General features: G+C 34.4%; 1 protein-coding gene across 1 annotated transcript in view; it reads left to right on the top strand.

The window, feature by feature from the left end:
* LOC103265753 (DNA-binding protein RFX6-like) overlaps nucleotides 1–19,222 on the top strand; it is a gene marked incomplete at its 3' end in the record, with an annotated part of 45,989 nt that extends 26,767 nt beyond the window's left edge. The window contains exons 8-14 of the mRNA XM_021715188.1: nucleotides 7,660–7,767; nucleotides 12,263–12,340; nucleotides 12,457–12,570; nucleotides 14,239–14,288; nucleotides 16,746–16,905; nucleotides 17,796–17,940; nucleotides 19,113–19,222. Coding sequence (XP_021570863.1) covers nucleotides 7,660–7,767; nucleotides 12,263–12,340; nucleotides 12,457–12,570; nucleotides 14,239–14,288; nucleotides 16,746–16,905; nucleotides 17,796–17,940; nucleotides 19,113–19,222 — 765 coding nt within the window. The remainder of the gene's footprint in view (nucleotides 1–7,659; nucleotides 7,768–12,262; nucleotides 12,341–12,456; nucleotides 12,571–14,238; nucleotides 14,289–16,745; nucleotides 16,906–17,795; nucleotides 17,941–19,112) is intronic.
* Between the last annotated feature and the right edge of the window lie 350 nt (nucleotides 19,223–19,572).

Raw genomic sequence — 19,572 nt, forward strand, 5'->3', positions numbered from 1 at the left:
ATTAGTAACACCCACGTCCACCCACATACATAAGCACATGCATAGAGTTTTAAAAATAACTGTAAGATAAAACTCAAGGCCTACTACCTCAGCTTGAAAGAGAGAGGTCTTCTGTGAACTCACCTTAGTCACTTTCTCTTTCCTACTAACCAAGAGTTACCACTGTCCAGAATTGGGTGTTACCCACTCCTCTGTTTTTCTCTAAATTTTATTACTTATAAATATATCTCCAAACAATATATTGTTTATTATCTGCCCAGTTTTATCTTAAATAAAAAGATTCATTTTTTTCATGACATTCTGTTTTTATTCAGTGTTAGGCTTTGTGATTCTTAATGCTAATGTATGAAGTTCCGGTTCCTTTAGTTGTGTAGTATTCAATTAATGAAAAAAATCATTTTATTTATTCCATTGTGGGTGGAAGGTTTTGGCTTGAAAAACATCACTGACACAATCATTCTTCACATTCACATCTACAAGATGGAATTCCAGATTCTAGGATATGCTCATTTTTAGCTTTATGAGTTAAGGTCAAATTATTTTCCAAAGTGGTTGTGCCAGTTTATGTCTCTCCAACTGTGTATGTGCATACCTTTTGTATTGGTACACTTGATGTTGAATGATGTTTTCATTTTTACCAATTCTGTGGATATAAAATGGTATCTATGACCCAACACTCTATAGTATCTTTTAATAAAGATAATATTGTAAAATTTTATGGTTAGTGCTTTTTATGACTTGTTTTGAAAATTTGTATATGGCCCCAAGATCATAAAGATACATCTGTAAATTATTTTAAAAGTATAAAATCGCTTTTAACATTTAAGGCATTTCATCTGTAATTGATGTTTCTCAAAGTTTTTACTATGGTAAAATGCACATAAAATTTACTGTCTTAACAATTTTTAAGTGTACAGTTTTGTGGTATTAACTACATTCATATCGTTGTGCAACCATCACTTCTGTCCATCTCCAGAACTCTTTTCATCTTGAGAAACTGAAACTCTAAACCCATTAAACATTAACTTCCCATCTCCCCTGCCTCAAGTCCCTGGCAATCATTATTTTATTTTTTGTTTTTATGTTGTTAAGTCTTCGTTCTCTATATAGAAAATCAGAATAGATCTATAACTAGTACAGAAATTAAGTATTCCAATTTTCGTTTTCTTTATGATTCAGTCTTGGTAGACTTTGTGTTTTCAGGAATTTGTCCATTTCATTTAGATTATCAGTTTTTTTGGTGTACATTGTACATGGTACTGTCTTATAATTCTTTTTATTTCTATAGAACCAGTAGTGATGTCTCCATTTTCATTTCCCTTTTTTTTTTTGAGTTGGAGTCTCACTCGGTTGCCCAGACTGGAGTGCAGTGGCCGCTCCCGGCCGGCGCAGCCTCGACCTGCTGGGCTCCGGCGATCCTTCCGCCTCAGCCTTCCAAGTAGCTGGAGCTACAGGCGCGCGCTACCACGCCCAGCTAATTTTTGATTTATTGTAGAGATGAGGTCTCGCCAAGTTGCTCAGGTGGGTCTCGAACCCGTGGGCTCAGGCAATCTACGCACCTCAGCCTCCCAAGGCGCTGGATTTCAGGCTGAGCCACCGAGCTCGGCTTTTCATTTCTTATTTTAGTAATTTCTTTTTTACAAGTCAACTTTGCTAAAGGTTTATCAATTTTGATCTTTTTAATTGTTTTTCTCTATTGTTTTTCTACTCTCTATTTCATTGATCTGTTCTCCAATTTTTATTATTTCCTTTCTTCTGCTCATTGTGAATTTAGTTTGTTCTTTTCTTTCCTAGTTCTAAAATTTGTAAAGTTAGGTTGTTGATTTGAGATCTGTTTTGTTTTTTGATATTTAGTATTTATAGTTATAAAATTTGTGTATCATTATCTTCACTGCAGTCTGTATTTTTTGATATGTTGTATATCTGTTTTTGTCTGTTAGAATTTCATAATTTTCCCTGTTATTTCTTTTTTTTTTTTTTTTGAGTTGGAGTCTCACTGTGTTGCCCAGACTGGAGTGCAGTGGCTGCTCCCGGCCACCGCAGCCTCGACCTGCTGGGCTCCGGCGATCCTTCCGCCTCAGCCTTCCAAGTAGCCGGAATTACAGGCATGCGCTACCACGCCCGGCTGATTTTTTGATTTATTGTAGAGATGAGGTCTCGCTGCCCAGGCGGGTCTCGAACCCGCGGGCTCAGGCAATCCACTCACCTCAGCTTCCCAAAGGCGCGGGATTACAGGCTGAGCCACTGAGCCCAGCTTCCCTGTGATTTCTATCTTGATTCCTTGGCTGTTTAAGAATGTGTTGTTTAATTTTTAAAAATTTGTGATGTTCAAGATTTTCTTGTTATTGTTTTCTAACTTTATCCTGTGGTGGTTGGAGAAGATATTTTGCATGACATCTCTCTTTTCAAATTTATTGAGACTTAATCTATGCCTTTCACATGGTCTATCGTGAAAAATGTTCCATGTACCTTTGAGAAGAATGTGTATGCTTGCGGTTGGTTGAAGTATTATGTATATGTTTGTTCGATCTAGTTGGTTTATTGTGTTGCTCAAGTCCTAAATATTCTTACTTATCTTCTAACTGGTTGTTCTATTCATTATTGGGAATGGGTATCGAAGTCTCTGACTATTATTGTAGAACTGCCCATTTCTCTATTTAATTCTGTCAGGTTTTGCTTTATATATCTTGGTTATCTGTCGTTAGGTACATAAATTATTATAATTGTTAGGTCTTTTTGTTGTACTGAGCTTTTAGTTAACATACAATGTACTTCTTTGTGTCTTATAAATTTTTAAAATTTAAAGTCTATTTCGTCTGATATTAGTACAACCACTCCTGCTATTTTTTTGTTAGTATTTGCATGGAATATCTAAAAATAGTCTCTTATAGATGGCATACAGTTGGATCATTCTTATTTAATCCATTTTACCAATCTCTGCCTTTTGCTAGGAGAGTTTGACTCATCATTTACATTTAAACTAATTACTGATAAGGAGGAACTTCCTTATATTATTTTGCTATTTGTTTTCTATGTGCTTCATAGCTTTTTTGCTCCTCATTTCCTATATAACTATCTTTTGGGGGGGAGTTAGTTGATTTTTCTTATGATAAAACATTTTAATTGTCTTCTAATTTCCTCTTGTGCATATTTTCTTTGATTATCATTTAGCATCTTGAATTTACAACACTCTAATCAGAATTTGCACCAGTTTTACTTCAACAACGTACAAAGCTCTGCTATTTTATACTTCTGTCATCACTTCTTTCAGTTATTGTGTCACAAAAATAACATCTTTATACATTGTGTGTCCAAAAGTGTATACTATAGTTGTATTGTTATGATGCCTTAGTCTCTTAAATTGCATAGAAAACAATATGGAGTTACAAACCCCAAATTATAATAATACTAGCTTTTACATTTATTATTATTATTATTTGAGTTGGAGTCTCACTCTGTCGCCCAGACTGGAGTGCAGTGGCTGCTCCCGGCCACCACAGCCTCGACCTCCTGGGCTCCACAATCCTTCCGCCTCAGTCTTCCGAGTAGCCGGAATTACAGGCATGCGCTACCACGCCCGGCTAATTTTTTGATTTATTGTAGTGATGAGGTCTCGCCTGCCCAGGCGGGTCTCGAACCTGCGGGCTCAGGTAATCCATTCACCTCAGCTTCCCAAAGGCGCGGAATTACAGGCTGAGCCACCGAGCCCGGCTACGTTAATTATTTTAAAATGTATTTTATTTCTTTTTTTCTGATTAGGTTAACTTGTTTCTTATGCAAATACTTGGAATTCTTATTGTATTTTAATGTATTAGACTATTACATTATATAAAAAACAGAATAGTGTTACAGCTAACACTAGCTTTTATAGTTGCTGAAATATTTATTTCTTCATGTGTTTTCAAGATATTGTCCACTGATCTTTTATTTCAACCTGACTCCCTTTAGCATTTCTTGCAGAGGAGGTCTAGTGGTGACTAACCCAACTTCTGTTTATCTGGGACTGTCTTAATTTCTCCCTCACTTAAAAAGGACAGTTTTGCCAGAGGTAGAATTCTTGTTTGATAGTTTATTTCTTTTAGCACTTTAAATATATCAGTCTACTGCCTTCTGACCTCTAAAATTTATGATTAAAAATTTGATGATGATCTTATTGAGACCTATTTATATGTGATGAATCAATTCTCTCTTTTAAGATTCTTTGTCCTTCTAAATTTGATTATAATGTGCCTTGATGCAGGTCTCTTTAGAGCTCACCATATTTGGAATATCACACTATTTGGATCTTTATATTTATTTCTTTTATCAAACTTGGGATGTTTTCGGACATTATTTCTTTAAATAGTCTCTCTGTTCCTTTTCATCTTTCTCTTCTCCTTTTGGAACTCCTACAATGTATATGTTGGTCTACTTGATGATGTCCCACAAGTTCCTTAGGCTCTGTTCACTTTTCTTTAATTATTTTATTACTGTTTCTCAAACTCAATAAGTTTAGTTGTCTGTTCTTTATTAGTTCACTGATTCTTTATTTTGCCTGCTCAAATATGCCTTTGAATTCCTCTAATGTGTTTTAAAATTTCAGTTATTGTATTTTTTAGCTCTAGAATTATTTTTTAGGTTTTCTATCTCTTAGTTGATATTTCCATTTTGTTCAATCATTATTTTTGGCTTTCTCCATGTCTTCCTTTAGTTATTTGAGCATCTTCAAAATAATTGTTTTAAAGCTTTTGTTTAGTAGGTCTTACAGCTGATCTTTTCTGTGACATTTGGCTGGTCCTTTGAGTGTATCATATTTTTCTCTTTGCATGCCTTGTGACCTTTTTGTTCTTGTAAGCTGAAAAGTTGAATAAAATTTGTATAATGATTAAGTGTTCCTTTATTTCTAGCTTACACACACACACACACACACACACACACACACACACACACACACACACACACACCTAGGAGAGAGAAGATAGAAAATAGGAGTTGAATTTTAAACAAATTCATTTTCTGTTTCAGTTGAGGTGATTGCATAATATTTAGTATTCTTCTTTTTTTCCTGTTGATATTGTGGTGAATATGAACCTAAATTGTGTAATATCATTCTTATACCCTGCTGTATTTTGTTTTGCTGTGTGTGGTGATATGTGAAATTCTTTATTTTTCTGTTCTTGTTTAGTTTTGACATATATGTTTCCAAGTGAATTGGAGAGTGATTATTATTTTTATTGTCAGAAAAAATTGTTTTAAACTTGAAATTATCTGTTTCCTGAATGCTTGATAAAAGCCACCCATTAAATCTTTTGGGCCTATTTTTGTGTGTGTGAAAAGATTTTTGATACTAGTTATATTTCTTTAGTGGTTCTCTTATTTCTAAATTTAAATTTAATACAACACTATGTATTATCTCTTTTTGGCTTATAATTCTTTATTTCTCTTTTTTATATCTCACTAAATTACATATTGAGATGGAGAAAGATGATTTTCCACCTGAGAGAAAAAGTATTCAAAATGTGTAAATTTTCCTAAAATTAGGATTAGGGTACATTTTTGTTATATTACCCAGCAGATGTTAGTTTCATATTTTGCCACATAATTTCCTTCATTTAAATATTAAATTATTTCTTTTATTGCATTCTACATTTTCCCCTATTTATTAACAGTGCCATTCTTTGACAGTGCAATGATAATTGATGCTCATAAATGGCAAGTCCAAATGATTGAAATCCTTTGAAGCATATCCTGAGTTAAGACAGATTAAGAAACAGAGTAGGTTGGAATCAGCTGTGCTATTATACCAATTTATGATGATTACTGATGTAATAGTTGTTAATTTTTAAAAATTATTTACTCAGAATAACTCAGACTTGAAAATAGAGGTTAACAGGATTAAAAATTAAAAACCAATTTTAAAAAATGAATTTCTACTATACTTCAAATGTAAAATTTGTTTAAATCTTATATAAAATTACTCGATAACAAATAAGTACTGTTTATTTTACTTTCTTTTTAGAGGCAGAGTCTTGCTCTGTCACCCAGAATGGAGTGCAGTGGTGCACTCATAGCTCATTGCAGCCTCTCTGGGTTCAAGGAATCCTCCTGCCTCAGCCTCTCAAGTAGCTAGGACCACAGGAATGCGCCACTATACCTGGCTAATTATTGTATTTTTTTTGTAGAGTTGTAATCTCACTATGTTGCCCAGGCCCAAGCGATTCTCCCACCTTGGCCTCCCAAATCACTAGAATTATGGTATGAAACATTGCACCCAGCCAGAAATCAGTACTTCTAAAATATCTGCTGTTTAAAGACTCAAAAGTCCTCCCAATTCCTTTCAGCTCTACTATGATGTCTAAAAACGTCTACAAAAACTAGGAATAATAGGTCAGGATAAGAACCCAACCTATCTATGTCAGTAATAAAGCTTTGTCTAGTAAATATTTTCAAAACAACAGAGCAAAACAAAGAAAAACAAAAAGTCTAGAAATAAATGTGGAAAAACTATGGGAAATAGCATTTTTGTTCTTGCCAGGGACACTTTACTCTCTTTATTATATTCACAATTTCATTCTTTGCCCTAACTTTTGATTACAATCAAAATTGTTAAAATTTTGTTTGTGAGCAGGACCAATCAGTAATGGCCTGACTGACCTGCTGAGGCTCCAGTTATGTTATGAATATGCATTGTCCCTTCTGTGTGGATTTTTTTGCCCCCCTGAAGTCTCACTGTGTCACCCAGCCTGGAGTGCAGTGGCACACTCATGGCCACCACAACCTCAATCTGCTGGGCTCATGTGGTTCTTCCACCTCAGCCTTCCAAGTAGTTGGAGCCATAGGTGTGCCCCACCATGGCCAGCTTATGTATGCATGTATATTGTACAGATGAGGTCTTCCTATGATGCCCAGGCTGGTCTCCAACCCCTGGGCTCAGGTAGTACTCTTGTCTCTGACTTCCAAAATGCTGGAATTACAGGTGTGATCCACAACACCCAGCTGTGTAGGTGTTTTGTAGTTATATCAACCCAGCAGCATTGTAAGTTGTTTGTTACTTTTCTAATTTTCTGAAAGCGATTCATGGGGTGATTTCCCCAAGAGATGTGAAAGAACAACAAATACCTGAATTTAGGATAAAGAAAGGTTGATGTGACAGAGTCCAGAGTACTAATTTGGGATTTAGAAGACATAGACTCTAATTAAAATTCTTCCAGTAATTATCCCTGATACTGGATAAATTAATCAACTGCTAATCATTTCATCTACTTATCTGTAGAGGAGAAGGTTGAATCTGGTAATTTCTAATACTCTTGTAGTTAAAATAATTTCAATAGTTCCAAATGTAGATCTTCCAAAATTTATGTCATTAACAAGTGTGAACTTAAATTAAATTTCTAAAAAGTTATGGAAACTGACAAATATCCAAAATTGAAATCCAAAGTGAGGAAAAATATCCCAACTATGAAGCTGTTTAAGGTTTGGGGGAAAAAAACCTTGTTATTTGGCTGACGTGTCTAGGTTATTCAGTTACACAGTATAAATAGTTTACTCAAATCTCCTAATTTCTCACGGTTTGTAAGGTGCAGAAGAATTAAATCTTATGGGTTTGTATTTTATTAGAATTGTATTTTGGAGGCATATAGTTGATAATGATTTATTTGTTTTCATTTTTCCAAATTATAGGGTGGCTTCACTCGTAAATATTCGCTTAGCTCAAAAACTGGAACACTTCTTCCAGAATTCCCTAGCGCTCAACACCTTGTGTACCAAGGATGCATTTCTAAGGACAAGGTATCAATTAAAGATACTTCTCTATTGACTTTCTGATATGTCGGTTCCATATGTCAATTTGCTGGGAATCTCATCACACTGCAGGAGGCAGTCAGGAGGCTGCATGATCAAACATAATCGACTGATTTATAGGAGAGACAAATGTTTACTAATATTGATTAAACACTTTCCAATTAATTATTTACCATCTCCATGATAGTATGTAATCAGAAGGTGGTAAAATAAACCTTAAAAGACTAAAGATTATTTTCTAGTTAAAACTCCAGGGAGGAAGAAAATACTAGAATGTGTCTATCACATGCAGTTTCTTCAATTAAAAATTTATGTTTTCGATTTTCTTTATTTTATTCCAATAAATAGTCAACAAGTATATATCTAGAATCTAGGTCCCTAGTACTGAGGGGAGATACCTAGGTAAATGTAAGAACTCCACCAGATGATTACAAAGGCTCCTTTCACTGCTAAAATTCTGTGCTCTTCTACATTAGCATTTAAAAAAACTTTTCATTAGATTTAGTTTATAAATAATCCTCAATGTGACTTTTTAACGCTTGTGTAAGAACGTCTAAGACTAAATCCTCTATTATTTCTGTCCTTGAGAGTCATTTGTTAGGGATTTATTGGCTATTTAATATCAGGAATCATTAATGGATCAAAGCATAATGATTTCTACATTTTTCTTTCAATTAAAGTTCATTTGTAATTAGCATTTGAGGAAAACATCTTTTATGTTATATTGAGCCATTTTATATTTTGATGGTCAAAAAGAGGAATATAATTAACTGGTTTTAGCCATATTACTTTAGTAATGGGCTTTTTGTTAAAAGAAGAAATTAAAAACAGCAAATTTATTTTTTCAGAAGTTTATCGATAGAGATGCACAGCAACTTACAGGGTTTGTTTTCATGACAGATACACTCTGCCTGTTAAGAATAGGCAAAATATTGAAGATAATTCTAAGATACCAATTCCAAGTGCGTCTCCTGAAGTATGTCCACTTCCTTCTATTCTCCTTTTCCATCATATTTCTCAAGGTTATCACAAAATTTTTTTAGCTGATAAACATATATATGTGATATAATGACTTTATGTTTGAGAAATCACCAGAATATGTTAACATGGCAGTTTGTGAGGAAGCCTGTGGAAATTGGTGGAGTCTCAGTTCTTTGGGGGAGAGTATTATTGGGTTACTTTGTAGAGAGGATGGCTTACACCCAACCTTATCATGAAGATGTTTACTGTGCAAATATCCCTGGTGAGAGAGAGGGAAAGGGAGGGCGAGCAACAAAGAAAAGAGAGGTGAGAAACAGGTTCCAAAAGTTTATTTCAATTTCTCTGCTGGACTCCAGGGAATTTCTTATCTGCCAATCCAAAAGACAGGTTTGGAAATCATTGGTCACTCAACTCTCAGGATGCTTATAATACCCTTGGTTTTAAAGTTCATTCCCAAGGGACTCCAGCATGAGCACCAGGGACTCACACTCCTCTTTGTCCTCGAAGACAGCCTAACCCTTTCACCTCCTTAGCCAGAAGCTAAGTTCCCCAGGTAACTTATCAGTTCCAAGAAGGAGGGCTTGGGCTGCACCCACCTGCTACTTTAAGGCAGGAAGAATGAAGACCGCCCAGTGAACAGCTGACCCCGGTATGAGGTGCTGGTTGAAGTGGGGGGCCGGCTTTCTGACTGAGCACAGTGTCACCTCCGTCACACGCTCCCTGCTGCTAACGGAGCAAAGTCTTGCCTCCACTCCTGCTCTCTCTAATGTGATGTCTGTTCTCAGAAAAAGTGAGTGAAATTATGTTTGCCAAGGGTGCAAAGTATAATACAATTACAATTTTTGTTCTAAGAGTATGTAAGTATTAAACAAATGAAGTACTAATAGTAACACTGAACATTTTTGGTGATTTGTATATAAAACAATACATGTTGACACAAATAAATAGACATACTTGTGAAGATAAAAGCTTACTTGTGCTTTAGTAGGTTTCAGGACTCAAAAGATTAATTTTTAAAACTTTTAAATTGATACATAATAGATTTATATATTTTGGGGATACGTGATAATTTAATACCGTCATATCATTTGTAAAGATAAAATAAGTATGTTTAGGATATCCATCACCTTAAATGTTTGCCTTTTCTTTATATTAGAAGCATGAATTAGTCTCTTTTAACTATTTTGAATATACATAGATTATTGTAAACTCTGGTCACCCTACTGATCTGTCAAACACTAGGTTTTATTTCTTCTATCAAACTGTATATTTGTATACATTCAGCAACCTCTCTTCAATCCCACTTCCCCCTACCCTTCCCAGCCTCTGCTAACCACCAATCTACCCTCTACCTTATTTGATCCACTTTTTTAGCTCCCACGTATGAGAACATACAATCTTCATCTTTTTGTTCCCGGGTTTATTTTATGTAACATAATGACCTCCAGTTCCATCCATGTTGCTTTAAATGGGCGAATAATATTCTATTGTTACATATATATATAATATATATATGTAATATATATATAACTTTTTCTTTATCCATTCATCCACTGATAAACACTTAGGTTGATTCCTTATTTTGGCTATTGTAAATAATGTTGCAATGAATATGAGAGTGTAGATATCTCTTAGATACATTGATTTCAATTCTTTTGGATACACACACAAAGGTTACTTTTTGACAACAGTTATGACTTTCCTTTCATCGTTTATGTTCTCCTTATCCTCATTTAAAATGCATGACTTGAAGATGCATCTAAAAATATAACAGCATTGCCCAGGGTATAGAGAAAGTCTCATTTGCATCGATGCTGTCTTACCCTGCTAAAGGTGTCTAGCAGTCAGTGTATCTCCTTGGAAGTGAATTGGTGATTTTCATGTCATCATTACACAGCTGAGAGCTAGACCAAAGAGATGTGTGCCTCTCCCCCCTCCCCTCTCCCCCAGGATGCAGCAATGAAGGGTGGAATGCAAAGGGTTAGAATAGGACACCCTCATCACCACCAACACCATAGGTGCTGTTGGGATCAAAATAGCTGACATCTGTCAGTTTCTTTACATGTACTATGGATTATTCCAACACTATATTTGTTAATTAATTTTGTCCTAATAACAACCCTATTAGATAGCTACCGTTATTGCCATGTCAATTTTATCGATGAGGAAATTAAAGCACATGAATATCAAGTATCTTGCCCAATGCCACTTGCTTACATAACAAGCAGGTAGCAGATCAGAGCCGGGATTCAAATCCAGGTAATCTAAAGGCAAAACCATACCTTTAACTGCTAAGCTGTGCTCCTTTTCATATACAGCACACAACTAGCCAACAGTATTTCTGGCACAGAAAATAAAAGTCTTAGTTTGAATATATTTAAATTGCTAGAATATTATCTAGTTCACATCTATTGCAAATTCTGGAATATATTTAAAACTTTTAAAACCATACAATACAAATTCATGGTAACTTGGAAATAGAGACATTTCATAATAGATTCTCAATATTTGAATTTTCTTTTGGTAAATGCATCATTTAGTATTTTTGCTAATTCAAGGCAATAATTTAACAAGGTTTTACTGAGTGCCAGGCACTGTGTATCACGTCTTATCTTATTGATATTTCTTTTTTTCCTATTTAAAAAATTTTTAATTTTAAAGATGCAGGGTACAAGTCAGGATTAGGTATACAATTGGTCATTGTACAGGTAAAGTTTGGGCCTCCCTCTGGTCCCTACTTTGCCTGGTTTGAGATCAGATACCCTTACTGATGTTTTGACCCCTCCCTCTTGCCCTGGCAGTATTCCGCTACAGTCAATCCCTTTCTTATAGTATTATGGTAAATGTTCAGGATAGCTTGAACTTGTTTTTAAAAGGACATTTAACTACACTAAGATTCAGGTATATATAATATTAAGCTAACTAACTACTGATTTAATCTGTCAAACTGCTCAATAGATAAATATTTTATTGATATTTCTTAATATCATATGAATAATATGCTATTTCTACTTAAAGATAGAAAGCTGGGGGTGCAGAGTCACAGCAATCTGTATAGTTACACTTAGTGAGTGGTGCTATGGAGCAGTGCGCTCAGGCTCACTGACTCCAAACCAAAACTTGAAACCGCTATGCCACACTGCTCTCTGCCTCCACTTAATAAAACTGTGTGAGGAGTTGATGAGTTTTATTTATGTCTATTTTTCCAACCAAATGTAATTTTCTTATTAGGCAGAACATTAGGATGTTGCCTTGGCCCACAATTTCCCACATGATTATCCTTTTCATTGTTCATATCATGCTATAATGTGATGGTCAATTTCCTCTTCACAAAGCAGCAAGATCCTTGAAATTAGGATTTCCCCTTTATTTTTTGAGACACCAGCATTGAGCACACTGCCTAGTACATAATAGGAGCTTGCAAAATGTGTGTTGAACAAATGAACCAATGAAGGCAGTGTTAAAAGAATGCTTTGGTTAAGATTTTTCTTCCTTGAAATAGGTTGATACTCTCATAATGATGTACAAAACTCACTGCCAGTGTATCCTGGACAATGCAATTAACGGAAACTTTGAAGAGGTAAGGGTAACACAGAATGTTTTGTGGGTCATATTATACATGCTTTCAAGTTCTGTTCCTACTGAGTTCTTGCTAGGGGAGAGTCTTACCATGCATGCTTTTTGCTCTGCACCTAGATCCAGCATTTCCTATTACACTTTTGGCAAGGCATGCCTGATCACCTTCTTCCCTTGCTCGAAAACCCTGTCATCATCGACATTTTCTGCGTTTGTGACTCAATTCTTTATAAGGTAAGCTCTTTGAGGCGTCTTAAGCATGAACCATTTATTTCTCCAAATAGGAGAAATTCTTACAATAACAATTCTTACAATAACTTTGTTATTTCTGGCTGGAGATATACTCTCTTTCTTTCTGATGAGGAAACAAGCACTTAGTACATATTGAATAGCATTTTAATAAAAGATTACATTGAGTAAAACAAAATTTCTGTTTACAGCTAAACATTCTAAATGTGGCTTACTAATATGAAAGCAGTTAATATTTATTAACTTTTCAAGGTGTCTTCAGATTAAAATAACACTGACTTTTTCACAACATCAATGTTTTGGAGTAAAGCAGATTAGGTACGCTCATGGGATTACTCACTTGAAAAATCTTGAAAACTCTAGCTTTAATGCATTCATGTCTAATTCTGTTCTCAAACCAAACAAGAGTCCTCAGCTGTCTACAGAAGGTTCACAAAGACATTCTGAATAAGGGTGAGCTTGTTGTCCTTCTAGCTAAACATTTAATAGACAAGGGAGAGAGGTGGATTGCCATCAGTCTCTTCCCTGATTAGAGCAGCAACAAAGCCCAAGCAGGGAGAATAAAATTATATTGCAGTCTGGGCATGATAAAGCCAGTTTGCCTACATTTACCTGCTAAATTATCATAAGGAAAAACAAAAGCTCTGCTTTAAAAAAAAAATCCGAGTTGGCAAGAAAACCCAAGTTATTTCCTGTTAAGCATTTAGGAAATAAAATCCTTTTAAGCTAGTTGCCACTATCAGGTTCTCAACTTTGCAGAAAAGTGAAGCAGAATCTAGGTAGACTCAGTTTAGACGCGATTTTGCTGACCGACCAAGAACCGATAGGCTGGCCTGAGCTGGAGTAAGGGACCACCTATTTTCATGCTCTGCTCAGTTCTCCCTCATCACACAATAAGAAAATGAGGGGTACGTGCAGCATATTCTTTGCTTGGAGTTCTAATTAAAGAAAGGAAAAGGAGCGCAAGGATTGTCTTTTTTTCTTTCTTTCTTTCTGGATAGAATATGAGTGCCATTATTTCTGGAGAAAAGATTTGATTTGCACTAAATGACTGTAATGCTAAACTTGAGAAAGCACTAGAGGGGGAAAGGAGGTTACTCCAAGAGTGAGTATCAGAAAAGACCTGGAGCTTGTGCATTGACATTTACCATCTCAAAGCAGAGTTGTTTGGGTGGTCATTCAACTCCTCCAAGAAACACCCTCAGGACACACTTTTTCCTCCAAATCAACTACTTTTTCTTTAGTGCCACACAAAAGTCCTAGATTTAAGTATCTTTAAATGATCCTATCTTCTTACAGCAGGCCCAGGAAGGCACAGTGAGCACTATAAGGACGGTGTAAAATGAGCTTCTGTATTCGTCACACCCCTCAAGAGTGGTCAGCTTTTCATCCATGAGTCCATGAGCACCATGGTCAGTTCACTGGTAATTAACATACAGGGCATACACAATATTGTCTCATTTTTCTGTCTCATACACACTCACATATGACTCATATGTACACTTATTTTAGAGATAAAATTATAACTTGCAGAAAGGATTTAACATGTTATTCTCTAGGGAGCTAAGAAGAAAAAGTAATTGACAAATAGTTTGTCTTTCTGTAGAAATACTCAGTAAAAATTTATGTTAACTCTCTTTTGCTATGATTAAGGTTCTTACAGATGTACTCATTCCTGCAACCATGCAAGAAATGCCTGAAAGGTACGTTCAGTTAATAAAATATGATTATTTCTTAGTATAATGTTTCACCTTATACATTATATGAAAAGAAAACATTAGGCAGTAATTTATTCATTTATCAATAAGATTATTTTACTACTTCTGTCTCTTTGGATTAGATGTGAGAGACGTACATCAGTCCTTATATTTGAATCTCAATAAACAAAACATGTGAAACAAACCTGAAATCTCTTTAATTTGAGAGAGACCAAAGTGAAAAAATAGATATTTAAGTACCATTGGCCTTCAAGATACTAAGAAAGTTCTTTAATGGAAATTAGCTGAAGAATTATAAATGAGGATAATTGATGGAAAATAACCATAATAATTAAAATGATAGAGGAAATTATTATCTTTCACTATTAACTTGGGTCTTAATTGCAAAATCAGAAAGTGGCATGGTAAAATTACTGCCTTTTTTTAACAAAGGAATACAATTCCAAATAGTTTATTGAAATGATACTTGAAGATTTTTCACAAACACTTTTCTGATGCGAGAATAACAGAAACTTGAAAAAAGTAAAATTTTTATTTGAAAACAAAGTTTAATGAAATAATACAATCTATTTAATATTTATGGGCACAATTTTATGAAGGGCTAGACATAGTTGGTACTCAGTAAGTAGATGTTAACTGATAAAACAATTTTTTTTGAGTTGGAGTCTCACTCTGTCACCCTGGCTGGAGTGCAGGGGCATGCTCATGGCCATTGCAGCCCCCACCTTCTGGGCTCAGGTGATCCTTCCACCTCAGCCTTCCAAGTAGCTGGAACCACAGGCATGCGCCACCACGCCTGGCTAATTTTTTGATGAATGGTAGAGATGAGGTCTCACCACATTGCTCAGGCTGGTCTCGAACCCCTGGACTCAGGCAAACCTCTCGCCTCCACCTAGCAAAGCGTTGGGATTACAAGCATGAGCAACCATGTCTAGCATGATAAAACAAATTTTATTTTTGATTTACCTTTTCTTCTAGATTGTTTTATTTATTTACATAATATTTTGTATTGGCTTGGCCAATAATTTCTTTTAATTATCAATTTTAGTTTTTAAACACCTCATTTCTACTCTGAATCAGATACATCTAACACTTCTCTATCATAGCAATATGACTGAGCTTACTTAGTGGGAGGTACCCAGTCATGTGACTATTTATAATAGTAACAATGGCTGGCCTCTATTAAACACAACATAGACTCTGAGTCTTTATTTAATGCCTACACAAGTCTAAGAGGAACTATTTATATATTTATATATATCTTAAGTATGTGAGAAATTTATGTTTATTGTAGAAAATGAAAAACATACACACTATACATAAGCACATTTAAAAATCACATAATCTCATCACATTTTAAATGTCTTAGATTATAATCTCACAGGCTGTTTCTATGAAAACCTGTAAATACATACATTTTAAAAATGAAACCATGATATATATACTTAACAGTATACTGTAAAAATCTTTCCATATCAATAAATATAGATCTACATTATCTCTTAAATGGTTGCATAATTTTTCAGCATTGGTGAATATCATATTTAGCCAATTCTTTATTATTAGGTAATTGCATTTTTGTTAACAACCTGTCTGACTATTTCAGAGTAGCAATTATGATCCAAAATTCACAAATGAGGAAAGTGAGAGTAGAAAGAAGTTAATTTATTTTCTCAGAGGCAGCTAATTAGTAAAAAGCAGAGCCCTAATTTCAAAGTCTGTTTAACTCCAAACTCTGCCTACTCTCTTTCCTGTACCATGTCACTGTGTGCTAACAGATGTAACACCCCAGATATATTTAGATTTGCTTTATTGAAATAAAATATGTACATTTTGACTGATTTTTAACATTTTCATATGTTCTCATAGACATAGTTGTGTGTGTGAGTGTGTATATACACAACCAACATTTGCTATTTTCTAAATTGGTTTCTACATTTAGTATGCTTTTGATAATTCATCCCCCAAATTATATTTGGATTACAAGAATATGTTATTAGAAACTAAAATTAGATACATGGAATGATATTGTGATCCCAGTGGAATGTCTCTCAAGAATCTAAAATATGTAAAAAGTACGCACATTTTCCCATAATTGTTTTTAAAAATGACTAGATCATGAGTTCATATTAATAATAAAGTATTATTTATTGAGTGGTCCCTTCATGCCATGCTTTCCCTGGGCACTTTCCATGACTTATTTCATAATATTCTCACTATAATATATAATCCGAGACACAAATACTACTCTTATTCCCATTTAACATACGAGAAAACTGGAGCTTGAGGTGGTTGGGTATTTCGACGAAGATGATAAATGGCATACCTAGGCTTCAAAAGTCATGTTCTTGGAATCATGGGATAATAGAATAACTCAACTAAAATACTATTATTTAATGCATTTTTAAAAATGAAACATTTAACACATAGTTTTGTTTGTAGCTTATTAGCAGACATAAGAAATTTTGCTAAAAATTGGGAACAGTGGGTTGTTTCATCCCTGGAAAACTTGCCAGAAGCCCTAATTGACAAGAAAATACCTATTGTGCGAAGATTTGTATCTTCTCTGAAACGACAAACCTCTTTCTTACATCTTGCTCAGGTACGTTGGTAAGCCAAGAGTACTTGAGTCACCAAATCGAAAATGAATCTTCCAATAAAAAATTATTATGAAATTTGCACAGATTGAAGAAAACTAGACAGACAACAATTAAAAGCAATTTGTGACCCTAAAGTAAGTGCTAGGGCAGAAAAAAGGCATTAGTGAGAAAAATGGTGAAATTTGAATTATGCATGCAGTTTTATTTAATAGTATTGTACCAATGTTAATTTTCTGATTTTGGTAATATACAATAGTTATATAAGATGATAAAAAACTGAGTGGAGAGTATATGAAAATACTCTGTTCTATCCTGCAGCTTTTCTGTGATTTAAAATTATTTCAAAATAAAAAGTTAAAAAAACTTCTGAATGCAATCAAAATGAAAAATACTTGTTTGCCCTGTGAATCCAGTAGGTACAAGTGATTCTGATGTGAAACTCACAAACCCAACACATTTTAACTGCCTACTACTTATGGCTCTCTTAAATAGAGGAGAACAAAACTAATTTATAAATTATAAATATTATATTTGCATATTGTTAAAATATGCCATTACTATCATCTACACGATTGGTTGCTTTATGAAGTTTTCTTGCCCCTTAAGTTTTAAAAGACTAGCTTGGATCAGAAATGCAACATTTAAAAATTCTTATTTGTGACCATGGACAAAACAAATTATTTTCATTTTCTAAGTCTAAAAATAATTTCAGATCTTTAACAGGGATAATTACAAGTATTGCAACTATTGCTTTTAGCTTTAAAATAAGCAAAAAGTTATTTATAATATTTTTACCTCAAGGAACTATTTTTCTCAAAGCTAAAACTAAAACTTTCCTATAGGTAGACTATAAATTATGACATGTAATGTCGTTTTTACTTTTTCTATGCAGATTGCCAGACCAGCTCTCTTTGACCAGCATGTTGTGAATTCTATGGTGTCTGATATTGAAAGGGTTGACTTGAATAGCATTGGATCTCAGGCCCTTCTTACTATTTCGGGCAGCTCAGATGCTGAATCTGATATCTACACTGAACGTAAGTCCATTCTCTTCAGAGGTTCCCACCTCAGCAGTGATGACATCTTGGGCTGCGGAATGCTGCTGTGGGAGCCTGTCCTGCGCATTGTAGGATGTTAAGCAGATTCCTGGCCTCTACCCACTTGATGCTAATAGCAGCCTCTCCCCACTTGAGACAGCGTTATCTTCAGGCTTTACCAGATGTCCCTGGGCTGCAAAATCACAGTTAATTGAAAAACAAAAACACCTTGTTTTATAGGAACATTTTAAATAAAAATGTATATCCTCTATTCAAAAAGAGCCGTACTTATTGTGAAAACTTGGAAAATGTAGAAAATACGAGAAAAATAAAAACAATCTATTATCTCATTTCTTAAAAATAAACAAAATAGAAATAACTTGAAAATAATCAAAATAGTGTTTTAGTATGTGTTTTACACTCTTGCCATCATATGGTGTGTGATATGTATCAAAATGATATCTCAGCACAGTACTGTTTTTAAAAGTGGGTTTTCTACTCTGGTTTGGGCCATCAGAGTTTATGAAGTCAATATGTGTGACTAGATAACTAGGCTTGATTTCTAAGAGATGACAGTCACTGTTTTTATACCCTTTTTCGCTGAAAAGTCAAAAATGCAACAAAAAATACAACTTATAGGCTATAGAATAAATCTCAAACTCTTCAATAAAATGATAGTCCTAAACTGTCCCTTTAAATGTTATGATAAAAGGTTGCTCATTAAAATGGCTCAATCCTGCAGAACAAAATTTAAATTTTACTAAAGATAAAGGATATTTCAGAAAGCAGGAAGTTAATAAGCTTAGCTTGGTTCAGTCATTAGCTTTCAATTAATCTGGTCCTTTTAATGAAAGCAATAGATTCAATATTCAACTATATGAATAACTTACTCTTCCATACTATATGCATGCATATATAAAATAAACCTATATTTCAATACATATTAAGATATATACACATGATTAAATCTTTGAAGAGCAGACTACTAAAAATATATTTGTTACAGTTCTCAGGATATGAAAGTAACCTTTTACATATTTAACTTAATCTATCTGTCTTTCCCTCTTACCTGTCAAACTAGTAACGATTCCTAGTTTTAGCTTTGTTTCTTGTGTTTAAAGTAGAATGTAATATTCTGTATTTTCTATCTTTCTTTCTTTTTATCCTGGCAGATGACTCCATCACTGTGTTCCAAGAACTGAAGGATCTCCTCAAGAAGAATGCCACCGTGGAAGCTTTTATTGAATGGCTGGATACTGTAGTAGAACAGAGAGTTATTAAGGTATTTTATAGTGAAAAATTCAGAAAATAATTTTTTTTATTAAGAGTAAATGCTAGACTGATTGTAATCTTTTGACTGGTAGGGCAGGAGTGGCAGACTGTGTGTATAAAGCTTTGAAAACTTTTGATGCTCCATGAATAAGGCATCCCAAATACTGAAGTTAGGAATAAGTCAGATTTTAGAATATTGGTCATGGACTCTTTTCCATTTTTCCTTTCTTGTCCAAGGTCCACAAAATGCTCTGCCTTTTCTACTGGTCAATAAAGTCACAGCTGAGTAATATCAGTCATAAAAGATAAACTTAGAAACTGAAAAGATCTGGTCCCTTTCTAAAAAGCACATTTTCTTTT

The sequence above is a fragment of the Carlito syrichta genome, unplaced genomic scaffold (genome assembly GCF_000164805.1).
Source record: "Carlito syrichta isolate Samal-C Ts95f unplaced genomic scaffold, Tarsius_syrichta-2.0.1 Scaffold306827, whole genome shotgun sequence".
Lineage (NCBI taxonomy): Eukaryota > Metazoa > Chordata > Mammalia > Primates > Tarsiidae > Carlito > Carlito syrichta.